General features: G+C 50.1%; 1 protein-coding gene across 1 annotated transcript; it reads right to left on the minus strand.

The window, feature by feature from the left end:
- Positions 1 to 355: 355 nt before the first annotated feature.
- LOC127031042 (uncharacterized) lies at positions 356 to 11,437 on the minus strand. Its single transcript, XM_050917754.1, has 5 exons — positions 11,379 to 11,437; positions 6,955 to 7,094; positions 6,229 to 6,442; positions 2,062 to 2,246; positions 356 to 863 (listed from the first exon to the last, which is right to left on the minus strand). Exons 1-5 carry the CDS (start codon positions 11,395 to 11,397, stop codon positions 807 to 809), a joined length of 615 nt encoding a protein of 204 aa, XP_050773711.1. The 5' UTR covers positions 11,398 to 11,437; the 3' UTR covers positions 356 to 806.
- Between the last annotated feature and the right edge of the window lie 201 nt (positions 11,438 to 11,638).

Below are 11,638 nucleotides of genomic sequence, written 5' to 3' on the forward strand. Positions count from 1 at the left end.
CTAGACAGACAGGGCCATTCACAGCGACTCTGCCTAGCATTCCATGGTGTACCCAGACAGCCATGCAGGTCCCCGAGTTTTAGGTATGTTTCTTCTACTCACTGAGACCATTTGGGGGCAGAGGAGAGAGGTGACACATTCAGAGCATCCACAAACTTGACCTAACAGCACAAAGAAAGTGGCATTAAAATACTAGGAAAGAAAAGTAGTGAGAGAATCCAGAGGCAAGCCAGGTTAGAGTAACCCCCAAAGCAGAGTCCCTCCTCAGCTGCTGTCCCACTGCAGTGGGAGAATGCAGTAATCAGCACTCAGACATGCACACACCTTGTCTCACCAGTTATGGTATGTGGTTGTATTTTAAAACAATATACAGAACTCTGAGAAAAACATCAGGAGTCCACATCCCACAGAGAGCAGATGGCACTTCTCTTTCTCCAATCTCACCAGCTTCTTCTCTGTTGATCATGTTCACTCCCTGTCTCAAAGTGGCTGCAGAGAGTGGAATGAGAGTCTTGTGTCTGGATATAAATGTTCCACACATCCCCCAAGACCTGAGCTTGGAGTTGGGACATTCAAGGCAGACACAGCGTTTTTGAAAAGGAAATGCTAAAAGCAGACTTGCAGCTATGGGCAAAGTTAGCTGACTTCCAGTCATTCAAAGCTACTCGAGTCATTTAAGCTCTGACCCAACTTACAGCGCTAAAGGTTCGAGCTGCAAATGCAGCTGCTCCTAGTTCCTGCAAGCAAGTTCCAAGTCCTCTGTCAAAGAAGCAAATCTCTCTTTCCATTGTCTTCTCATTTCTTCCTTAAAGGCTTTCTCCTACTTTTTTCCTTCTCATTCCTTTCAGAATTATGACAATCACCTAGAGAGAATCATTAAAGCAGAGAGGATATTAGCTCCTGAAATTACAGCTTCAGCGTCAGTGGTGGCTGTAAGTATTTTGCCGCCCCAAGCATGGCAGGCAGGCTGCCTTCGGCGGCTTGCCTGCGGGAGGTCCCCAGTCCCGTGAATTCGGCGGCAGCCTGCGGGAGGTCTGCCGAAGCCGTGGGACCAGCGGACCCTCCGCAGGCATGCCGCCGAAGGCAGCCTGCCTGCCGCCCTCGCAGCGACCGGCAGAGTGCCCCCCTTAGCTTGCCGCCCCAGGCACGCACTTGGTGTGCTGGTGCCTGGAGCCACCCCTGTTCAGCCTTAAAGGCCACATTTTCAGCTGGCCTCCACTTACCCTCAGATTATTTGCACATAAATGAGCATTTGCACAGGCAGATCTGGAGGTTGAAGCCTAATTCTCCAATTTGCAAATGCAAGTCCCCTTTGCATTTATGTTGTTGTTCCATATTCAAGCAGCTATTCACATAGTTTTGCATTTACAATATTTTAAAGGAAAACAGGGCCCTCCATCTGAGACTCGCCTCAGCCCATCCTTATCCAGAGTACTCCAGCTGGGTGAGGCTTTGCTTCAGTGTGCTGTTGGAACCCAAGGGGTTTTGAAGTCTGGATTAATGAGGGCAAAAGTTTCACTGCTGAGTGGGAGTCAAGATTATTCCAAAGCACCCTGGACTCCCTCCCCACTTGTTCTCTCTCCTCTAGGCTTGTCCTCTGTCTGACCCCACTTTGGCTGTAGTGTAACACAAAGAGGATAGACACATTCTCACACAGAGGAAAGCACACTGTATTCAGGATAGTCATTCTCCCACCCCTCTCCAGGAGGCACTTCCTCCTGCACAGCCCCAGGAGACACCATCTCTGGAGAGACACAATGAGGGACAGGGGGCTGGCTAAGCAGGTTCTCTCTGAAGTTGCTCTTGGTCTGCAAGTTGATTCCAAGTGCAGAATGTTTATTATTTTCTCAAATCTCATCAGCAAGCAGCTCTCCTTGCATCCTCCTCTTGCCTCAACCAACTAGAGACTCATTCCTGGGGGGCCTCATGTCGTTTGGCTGGGACTCCCCCTCAGAGGGGGTGAGATGAGAGCTCTCCATCACAAATTGCAGCCTTGAACTCCCATCTTCACTCCCAGGCCAGTTGACCCTGTCAAACCCTCCTGGCTCCACAGAGACTCACCAGAGCAAAGGCAAGGCTGAGCAGCCCTTTCCCCACGTTGAGAGCCAACAGCCCCAGGACCGTAGCAAGGACAGGAACCGGTTTCCCCCAGCAGCAGGTCGAATTAGGGTTCACGCTGCTCCCTTGCTCTGAACCCAGCAGCAGAGTCCCCCTGGGTAATGTGGCCGACTGGAGCGTTGAGCACTCTGAGAAGACAAAAGGCCAGGTACAGGCAGTGCTAGCTCTACTCCAGGGCTGAGGTCAGACCAAAAGAAAGTGACCTCTCCCAGCCCCTACTACTGACAGCTAGACTTCATGCTGGGGGAGAAAGGGGTTCAAAAAACTGGATTCTATATGGGGCTTCCACAGTCAGGTTACCAACTGCCACAGCTGGTATCTGCAGCCCCACCTCTGACTACCGTGAGGGGATCTGGTGGGTTGTTGTTCATGAGTAAATTAAAAATTAAATATATCGTCACCAAATTTACCCTCCTTTTCCTTGGGCGTGATTTCAGGCTGACCAACTGTCTCCAAGCTGTACCAGTTAGTGGGTCAGACCAGTTACTGAGACAGTAACTGATTTAAACAGAGTTACTCTGGATTTACACAAGTGTGACTCAGGTCAGACTCTGGCCCAGAGCATTTGAGAGCAGACAAGTAGAGAAAACCTCCCTACTCAATTAACTGGCCAACAGGAGGGCGGGTGAGAGAATGGCGGAGGTGGTGAAGCATGTCAGGAGGTCCTCACGATCAGCCTGCACAGGACACAAATGCACCAGGCACGAGGAGCAGATGAGATACCAAGCCCAGAAATGGCTGAAGTATGAAAGCTGCAGCTTGGCCGGGCAATAGTCCTTATTCCCCCGAACCCCGAGGAGCAAGGTTTGCAGGAGGAATTGGTTGGAACTGGACATTATTTCTATACCTCTGAACCAGTATGTGGCTCTTCACATGAAACCTAGAAAGACAAGATCCCTGCCTCAGACTGCTTCCAGTCAGGCTCAATGAGAGAGGCAGCAATTCGGGGTGGGAGGCTGCTGAGGAAATCTGTGTGGGAAGGCTCCTTGCAAGAAGCAGGTTTTAAGTACAGGTTTGCTCCACTCTTCCCAGCTGTGGCTCAATTCTGATGCCAGCACTGAGTGATCCACCTTCTTCTATTGCATTTCCAGTATTCCACACCTTGCAGCTTTATGGCTTTCATCCCAAACAGCCAGTTGTTTATCCTGCATTGTTGTTATTAATCCTTGTTAGACTGAAAACACCACTGAGTTAATTGCTCCATATAGGTGGCTGGTGCCCTGGGAGGTGAGAACTGCAGCAAATAACAACTCACTCTGGACACACCCAGCTACTGATCTGAAATATCAAACTACCCCAGCAATAGCACACAGTGATCAGGTTTCAATGTACTGAGACTGCACAGCCCCAAGCCACACTACTGAGGCATGATGTTAGATCTCAGAGCTAAGCATGACCAGGCCAGGTCAATGCTTAGAGAAACCCAGGTGCTGCAGGCAGTGGCACTGGTGATCCTCTAGCTTCTGAGAAAGTTCAGAACCCATGCTCCATCCCTAGAGGTCCCTGGACCCTTTTCTCAAGAGCGGGAGTGTTTGCCTTGGTTTCTTGGCCAGATTCCAATGCAGGAAATCACAGTCTGGCTCCCTAAATCCCTGCTTGGATTCTCAGATGAATCAAATATTTGTTGTGCAGTGTCACTGGTGACTAGACAGTTGTACAGATTTCTAACCCAGACATGGCTGCATGTAGCTCCTGGGGGAAGTGACATCTGTCTTAGGGTATGTCTACATCTACAATTTTGCAGTGCTGGTTGTTACAGCTGTATTAGTACAGCTGTATAGGGCCAGCGCTGCAGAGTGGTCACACTTACAGCAACCAGCGCTGCAAGTGGTGTTAGATGTGGCCACACTGCAGCGCTGTTGGGCGGCTTCAAGGGGGGTTAGGGGAACGCGAGAGCAAACCGCGGGGAAGCAGGTCTCCTTCCCCGCGGTTTGCTCCAGTGTTCCCCGAACACCCCCCCCCCCAAGCAGGTCTCCTTCCCCGCGGTTTGTTCTCGCGTTCCCCGAACCCCCCTGCAAGCAGGTCTCCTTCCCAGCAGTTTGTTCCGGTGTTCCCCGAACCCCCCTGCAAGCAGGTCTCCTTCCCAGCAGTTTGCTCCGGTGTTCCCCGAACCCCCCTGCAAGCAGGTCTCCTTCCCAGTGGTTTGCTCCGGTGTTCCCCGAACCCCCCTGCAAGCAGGTCTCCTTCCCAGTGGTTTGCTCCGGTGTTCCCCGAACCTCCCTGCAAGCAGGTCTCCTTCCCAGCGGTTTGCTCCGGTGTTCCCCGAACCCCCCTGCAAGCAGGTCTCCTTCCCAGCGGTTTGCTCCGGTGTTTTTTGAACCCCCGTGCAAGCAGATCTCCTTCCCCGCGGTGTGCTGTCGCGTTCCCCGAACGCCCCTGCAAACCGCGGGGAAGGAGATCTGCTTGCACGGGGGTTAGGGGAACGCGAGAGCAAACCGCGGGGAAGGAGACCTGCTTGATTACCAAAGAGGCTTCCTCTGGTATGCTGGGATACCTGTTTATTCCGCGGAGGTCAAGAAAAACGCTGGTGAGTGTTTACACCTGATGACCAGCGCTGGATCACCAGCGCTGGATCCTCTACACCCGAGTTTCAACGGGTGTACGGCCAGCGCTGCAAACAGGGAGTTGCAGCGCTGGTGATGCCCTGCAGATGTGTACACCTCCTAAGTTGCAGCACTATAACTCCCTCACCAGCGCTGCAACTTTGTGGTGTAGACAAGGCCTAAGTTCCTATACAGGCCTAAACTGTCTGTCAGGTACGTTGTATGACAAATGGTAGAGGAATTCAGGGACTGATGGTAATAATTAGGCAATCATTTCCATAACCTGGAACCCAATTTCTCTTCCCTGTCCCAGGGCACTTTCACAAGTTAGCAATGCAGAAAACAAAGACACTGGGCTAAATACAGCCCTGAGCAGATGTGACTCACTGATTTCAATGACGTGGCGCACACTTACACCAAGCAGGGCTGCATTTGGCCGCTTGGTGGACAGTCCCAAAAAGGAGTCCAAAGGCCCTTCTCTGGGATGGCACAGTCCTGCAGCACTAGGAGACAGTCACAGGCTTCTTGTGTTTGGCAACAACTCGACATCTCTAGCCTGCATCTTTTTTCCATTTTTGTACATGTTAATAATTTTGAACCTTTGTAAAATGCTTTTCTTAATGTCAATAACTCCATAATTTTAACAAACATTTCTTTATTGAAATGCACACAGAGGTGAATCTAGCAGCACTTCGATTTCACAAACATAGGGAAAGATTGTACCCTGGTCCTGTGTGGTTATGCAGGAGAGCAAGGCCTCACACCCCATGGGTGACTTTTTTGGGTCCAGGTGCAGAGCAGAGGAAGCACCCTCCCAGGGCCGGCTCCAGGCCACAGCGCCAAGTGCGTGCTTGGGGCGGCACACCGCGGGGGGCGCTCTGCCGGCTGCTAGGAGGGCGGCAGGCAGCTCCAGTGGACCTGCCGCAGGCGTTTCTGCGGACAGTCCGCTGGTCCCGCGGCTCCGGTGGACTTCCCGCAGACATGCCTGCGGCAGCACCACCGGAGCCGAGGGACCATCGGACCCTCCACAGGAACGCCTGTGGGAGGTCCACCAGAGCCGCGGGACCGGCGAGTGGCAGAGCGCCCCCCGCGGCGTGCCACCGTGCTTGGGGCGGCTAAATTGCTAGAGCCGGCCCTGCACCCTCCCCCTGGGAGCAAGTGGGCAGAGTTCTGGCTGGCCTGGCCAGGCATGAGGGGGGAACTAAACTGAAGGCTCAAAAGGTGTCACAGCTCACTTCCCCCGCCCAGGTGCAAGAGGGAGAGCAGGAGAGGAATGGTGACGCTCCAAATCACAGGTCTTTCCTGGGCAGGCACAGCTCTATACTGCTCCCTACTCACGGCTGAGGTTAAAGGCTCAGTCTAGCCCTTGGGAACTACAATGAACTCAACAACCTACTTTATGCCCCTGTATCTGGGTTATCACTCCAAATCTCACTAGTTTCTTTAGCCCATTGCCTTTTGCTGGAGGAAGCCAAAAGCTCTGTGCCACGTCTTTTTTCAAAGCTTTTGTATCCCTGTGATGTTTGGCTGTGATTCCAGCCCTATTAATATTGTGCTGCCAACTCACCTGATACCTGCAGGACAATGTCTGCCTGCTGATTGAAATGCCCAACTCTGGCCCACAGGGAACAGCGGTACGCACCAGAGTCCTCCGGCTGGACCTCAGGAATGACCAGGGATTGCTGCACATCCATCAGGTATTCCCTCTGGGTCCCTGAATATACATGCGTGCTGTTCTCGTGTCTCCGAATCAGCCCCGTTTCATGACTCTTATTGGCTACCTACAGTGCCCCAACAGAAGCGCCATTAGCATGTCAGATGTTGAACGGGGATGAGCAATGGACTATGTTGCCAGAGATCTTAGATCCAAACGTGCTGATTTCCATTTTTGTGCAAACATTTGCATGCACAGCTGACTGTGACCATAAAAGTGGGTGACGCCCCATTTGCTTGTATAATTTAGGTAGTGGGTCACCCAGCTAGCAGAGCTGCATGTGCAAATGAATGTTTCTTTCATATGAAACAGGTGCAGCCCAACTGAGACAACGTGCATGGAGGAGCTACCACCTCCTCCAAGGGTCAGGAGGAATAAGACAGAAAGAAGCACTGCCACAGTCCCTCGCTGGGTCTATTCTCCTATCTGCCCAACAATTCACGGCTTGTGAAATAATGTAGGGAGGACAGGATCCCAGGGAGACACGCGCTTGGCCTGGTGGCCATGAGAAGCTTATAATGAAATTTGCTGTGGCTCGGAATGGCTGTGACTTTCCAGGACGGTTAATAATATGGTTACCTTGTACCAGCCAATGGCCCAGTAGTTGTGCATCCTTCCAGCAGCAGTGGGACACGGTAGGATTGCTGTTTCCCCACATTGGACTCTTATGGACCCAGCTGCCACAGCTGTTCTTTGCAGAAGCCATAGGCAACAAAGAGCTAGAAATGAGAGGGGAGAATCAGGGTTATTAGCAGCCTGCTTCCCCAGACTTATATACAGGAAAGGCCACCAATAAATCCGCTTCAGAATTCCTTATAGCAACAGGAGCTGCTTCCACCGGGGCTGGAACCCAGGTCACTTTGGGAGGATTCCTTGTCAGTTCTATGCCTGCCCACTCACATGCCTCTTGCACCTACTTGCGCTTGCAGGTTCCAGCACACCTTCTCCATCTCTGCATGACACACGCCTCATCCCCGAGTCCTTTGGCTGAGCTGTCCGAGGAGTTACAGAAAGGTGACTGTTATTTCTCTGAGTTGCTATGAATTGATTTGAAAGAGACTTATGACATTTAAAGCACCTTGGTAACAGCAGAATGAGAACGAGGTCACTCAGTCGCCTTCAAAATGTGTTTTTAAATTTTACAACTATTATAAAAATCACAGTTTGCCTTTGTTTTACATATTGATCTACATGTTCAAACCTGGCTGCCTAAAGGTAGGCCCCTACATCCAAAATTAGCCAATTAATTCTCAGAGGAACTGAGCATCTGCCATTCCCACTGGCTTCAAAACGAGTTGTGGGTGATCAGTGCCTCTGAAAATCAGGCCAATTTTATTTAAGCCCCTAACTTGATTTTTGTTTTGTTTTCTTCCTTTTCTTACCTGTATCAAAATACTTATTAAAATGCTCTCAGCATGGCCAGTGTCCCATGGATACTTATTCACTTCTAGGTGGGCTAAGAGTTTGGGTCTCGTCCCAGCCTAGTCTATGTGGCAGCCAGGAACAGCTGACATGTACTTAGGGCTGGTCTACACTTAAAAGTTTTTCTGGCTAACAGAGTGTTGGGAATCATGAGGAAAGGGAGAGGTAATAGTACAGAAAATATCATGTTGCCTCTATATAAATCCCTGGTACACCCACACCATGAATACTCTGTGCAGATGTGGTTGCCCCATCTCAAGAAAGGCATTAGAATTGGAATTAGGGGTATGGAACAGCTTCCGTATAGGAGAGATTAATAAGATTGGGACTTTTCAGCTTGGCCAAGAAATGACTAAGTGGTGATATGATACAGCTGTGATGAAGTGGGAATGTTCTTAATGTTTTCTCTGAGTGCTGTGTGGGTGCCTCAGTTTCCCCTATCAGAAGGGTAGCCGTGTTAGTCTGGATCTGTAAAAGCAGCAAAGAATCCTGTGGCACCTTATAGACTAACAGACGTTTTGGAGCATGAGCTTTTGTGGGTGAATACCCACTTCGTCAGTTTCCCCTACGCATTTCTCAAGTGTCTAGGGGTGTGTGATTGTTGCAGAGCCCTAGCGGGCCAGTGTGATGCTGTCTGCACAGAGAATGGCCAACACCCTGTCTCCTGGCAACTGATGGCCTGGGCCTCTCCTCTGCAAAGGTGCCAACTGAAGGTGTTGGAGAACAAAGAGATCAGGTGACCTCTTGGCCTGGGAAAGAGACAAAGGGAGAGGAGGGGCTGCAGAGTTTGCAGTTTGGAGCTGGCTGGGAACATGGAGGGGAGCCCAGACGGCTCTGGCCTCCCTGGCCCTCCAAGATGGACCTGAAGGGGTCCTGTTGTCTGTACCTACAAGCTCTGCTTGGGACTCTGTTCCTGTCATCTAAATAAACCTTCTGTGTTACTGGCTGGCTGAGTGATGGTGAATCGCAGGAAGCTGGGGGTGCAGGGCCTTGTCTCCCACAAACTCCGTGACAAGAGGTCTATAAAATCATGACTGGTGTGGAGAAAGTAAATAAGGAAGTGTTATTTACTCCTCCTCCTAATTCAAGAACTAGGGGTCACCAAATGAAACTAATAGGCAGCAGGTTTAAAACAAACAAAAGGAAGTATGTCTTCACACAATGCACAGTCAACCTGTGAACTTGTCGCCAGAGGATGTTGTGAAGGCCAAGACTATAACAGGGTTCAAAAAAGAACTAGATAAATTCATGGAGGACAGGTCCATCAGTGGCTATTAGCCAGGATGGGCAGGGATGGTGTCCCTAGCCTCTGTTTGCCAGAAGCTGGGAATGAGCGACAGGGGATGGATCACTTGGTGATTCCCTGTTCTGTTCATTCCCTCTGGGGCACCTGGAACTGGCCACTGTTAGTAGACAGGATACTGGGCTAGACGGACCTTTGGTCTGACCCAGTACAGCCGTTCTTATGACATAGCTATGTCAGTTAGAGGTGTGAAAAAAATCACACCTCTAACTGACATTGTTATGCTAGCAACAGCTCCAGACACAGTTATACCAGCAAAAAAGTTATTTTGCTGATATAGCTTATTTTGTTCAGGGACTAAATACAAACTATACTGGTAATATACTGGCTTATAGCTTTTGCCAATATAAGCTGTATGTCCACTAGGAGGGTTTGCTGATATAGCTAAACTGGTATAGCTGTACTACAAACACCATCTAGTGTAGACAAGCCCTTAGTAAAAAAAATTAACAAAAAGGTTCCAAACTAGTAGGAAAGAGAGCCATTGCATCCTCTCAAGCCAGAGGTATGGAATTCTATACAGTCCTTCAGATGCTCTGCTTCAAGGAATCTGTTTGAGTCACACTATAGGATCATAACACAGGAGTCTCAGACGCTGGGGAGAATAAACGAGAAAGCAATCACTTCTCTGACAGCACGTGGACGCTCTTCATAGAAGCGAGTATCTTCCATGGCCCCCATTGCCATAGTCTCTGAGCATGTCTCAACTGTTAAGTCATTTATCCTCACAACATCCCTATGAGGTATGCAAGTACCATTATTCTCATTTCACAGAGACTGTATGACATGCCCAAGGTCACACAGGAAGTCTGTAGCAGAGCAAGGAATTGTGTCTTGGGTCTTGTCTACAAAGAGACTTAGAGTATGTCTACACTTTGAGCCAGAGGTGTAAATTCCCAGCTCAAGGAGTCAGGCCTACACTAGATCAGAGCGAGCTAGCATATGAAAAATAGAGCGTAGCCACAGCGGAACAAGCAGGGAGTGGGGTTAGCTACTCAGAGTATGCACCTAGTGTCTCAGGAGGATCACATTCAGAGCAGCTAGCCCTTCCTGCTGCTCATGCCGCTGCAGCTATGCTCTATTTTTAGCTCGAGAGCTTGATCAGAGCTAGCGTGAGTATGTCTCCTTGAGCTGAGAATCATCCCTCCAGCTCAAAATGTAGATGTACCCAGAGTGAATGGCAGGTCAGGGTGCAAATCTACAGCACACTAGCTTGCCATGCACTAACTGGCCACATAGACCCTGCTATCACGCGCTAAGAGCTCTGTAGGGTAGGGTTTTTGTTACCGTAGAGCCTTGAACACATCACAAACATTAATGTATTTAGTCTCAACCCCACTGGAAGTAGGAAATTATCCTCATTTTCCAGGTGGGAATATTGAGGCTTAGCAAGATTAAGCAACTTGCCTAAGGTCTCAGAGCAAGTCTGTTGTAGAGCCAGGAACAGAACCTAAATCTTCTTAACCACAAAATCATCTTGCATCCTTCTTTAGGCGACATCTGGGGCAGAGGATGTGTCTCCCCACGTATCTGGCATATTATTGGCACTGCCAGGATGTAAATCAAACAATAATAAGAGAGGAGGCTATTAGAGGAGAGGCCCTGATTTAATTTGGTTTTAAGAATAAACTCCATTCCCAAATTACAGCCATTCAGACAAGTAATAACATTCCCCCTGGAATGTACAAATAAGTCATACAACACACGATCCCATAGGGCAGTGGTTCTCAAACTGTGGGTTGGGACCCCAAAGTGGGTTGCGGCGACCCCGTTTTAATGGGGTCACCAGGGCTGACTTAGACTTGCTGGGACCTAGGGCCAAAGCCCAAGCCCAACTGCCTGGGGCCAAAGCTGAAGCACAATGGCTTCAGCCCTGGGCAGTGGGGCTCAAGTTACAGGCCCCCCCACCGCCCGGGGCTTCAACCCTTGGGTTTCGGCTTTGCCCCTCCTCCCCCCGCCTCTGCCTGGGGCGGTGGGGCTCGGGCTTTGCCACCACCACACACTTTCCACCCCCGGGCAGCAGGGTTTGGGTGAGCTCAGTCCCCCCTCCTGGAGTCATGTAGTCATTTTTGTTGTCAGAATGGGGTCATGGTACAATGAAGTTTGAGAAACCCTGCACTAGGGAATTCTACTTAACATTGGCCTGATCTGCTTCACTGTGAGGCCCTCACCTTGCTGGAACACACAGCCTGTTGCAGGGTACGCTCCCTGGCACGGAACACAGCCAACAAGAGAAAGGAATACGAAGGTGATGAATAAACGCCTAATGAGGACTCACCCAAGTGCAGGATCTCCATGGTGTGGGCAGCTTACAGTTGCAGGAGTACTTGTGCCCTCTAAGCTTCCTGTTCTAGTAAATGGAAACAAGTGGGCTTGGCTTTGCAGAAAATGAAAGCTGGCTCTTCATCAAACCCTGCTACACAATATGACGTACTAGCTGGAACCCTAAATGCCACACAGCCTGAGCATGGGGGCAAAGGAATGGGTCACGAGTTCATCAGATTGTGATAAGGAATTTATTAAATTGTAACTGAGCAT

This window comes from Gopherus flavomarginatus, chromosome 11, assembly GCF_025201925.1.
Source record: "Gopherus flavomarginatus isolate rGopFla2 chromosome 11, rGopFla2.mat.asm, whole genome shotgun sequence".
Lineage (NCBI taxonomy): Eukaryota > Metazoa > Chordata > Testudines > Testudinidae > Gopherus > Gopherus flavomarginatus.

Coding starts and splice junctions, on each gene's coding strand:
- LOC127031042 (XM_050917754.1), bottom strand. Junction 6,443..6,954: donor GGGCCATTGGCTGGTACAAG/GTAACCATATTA, acceptor GGGGCACTGTAG/GTAGCCAATAAGAGTCATGA. Junction 2,247..6,228: donor CATTGTCCTGCAGGTATCAG/GTGAGTTGGCAG, acceptor TTGTCTTCTCAG/AGTGCTCAACGCTCCAGTCG.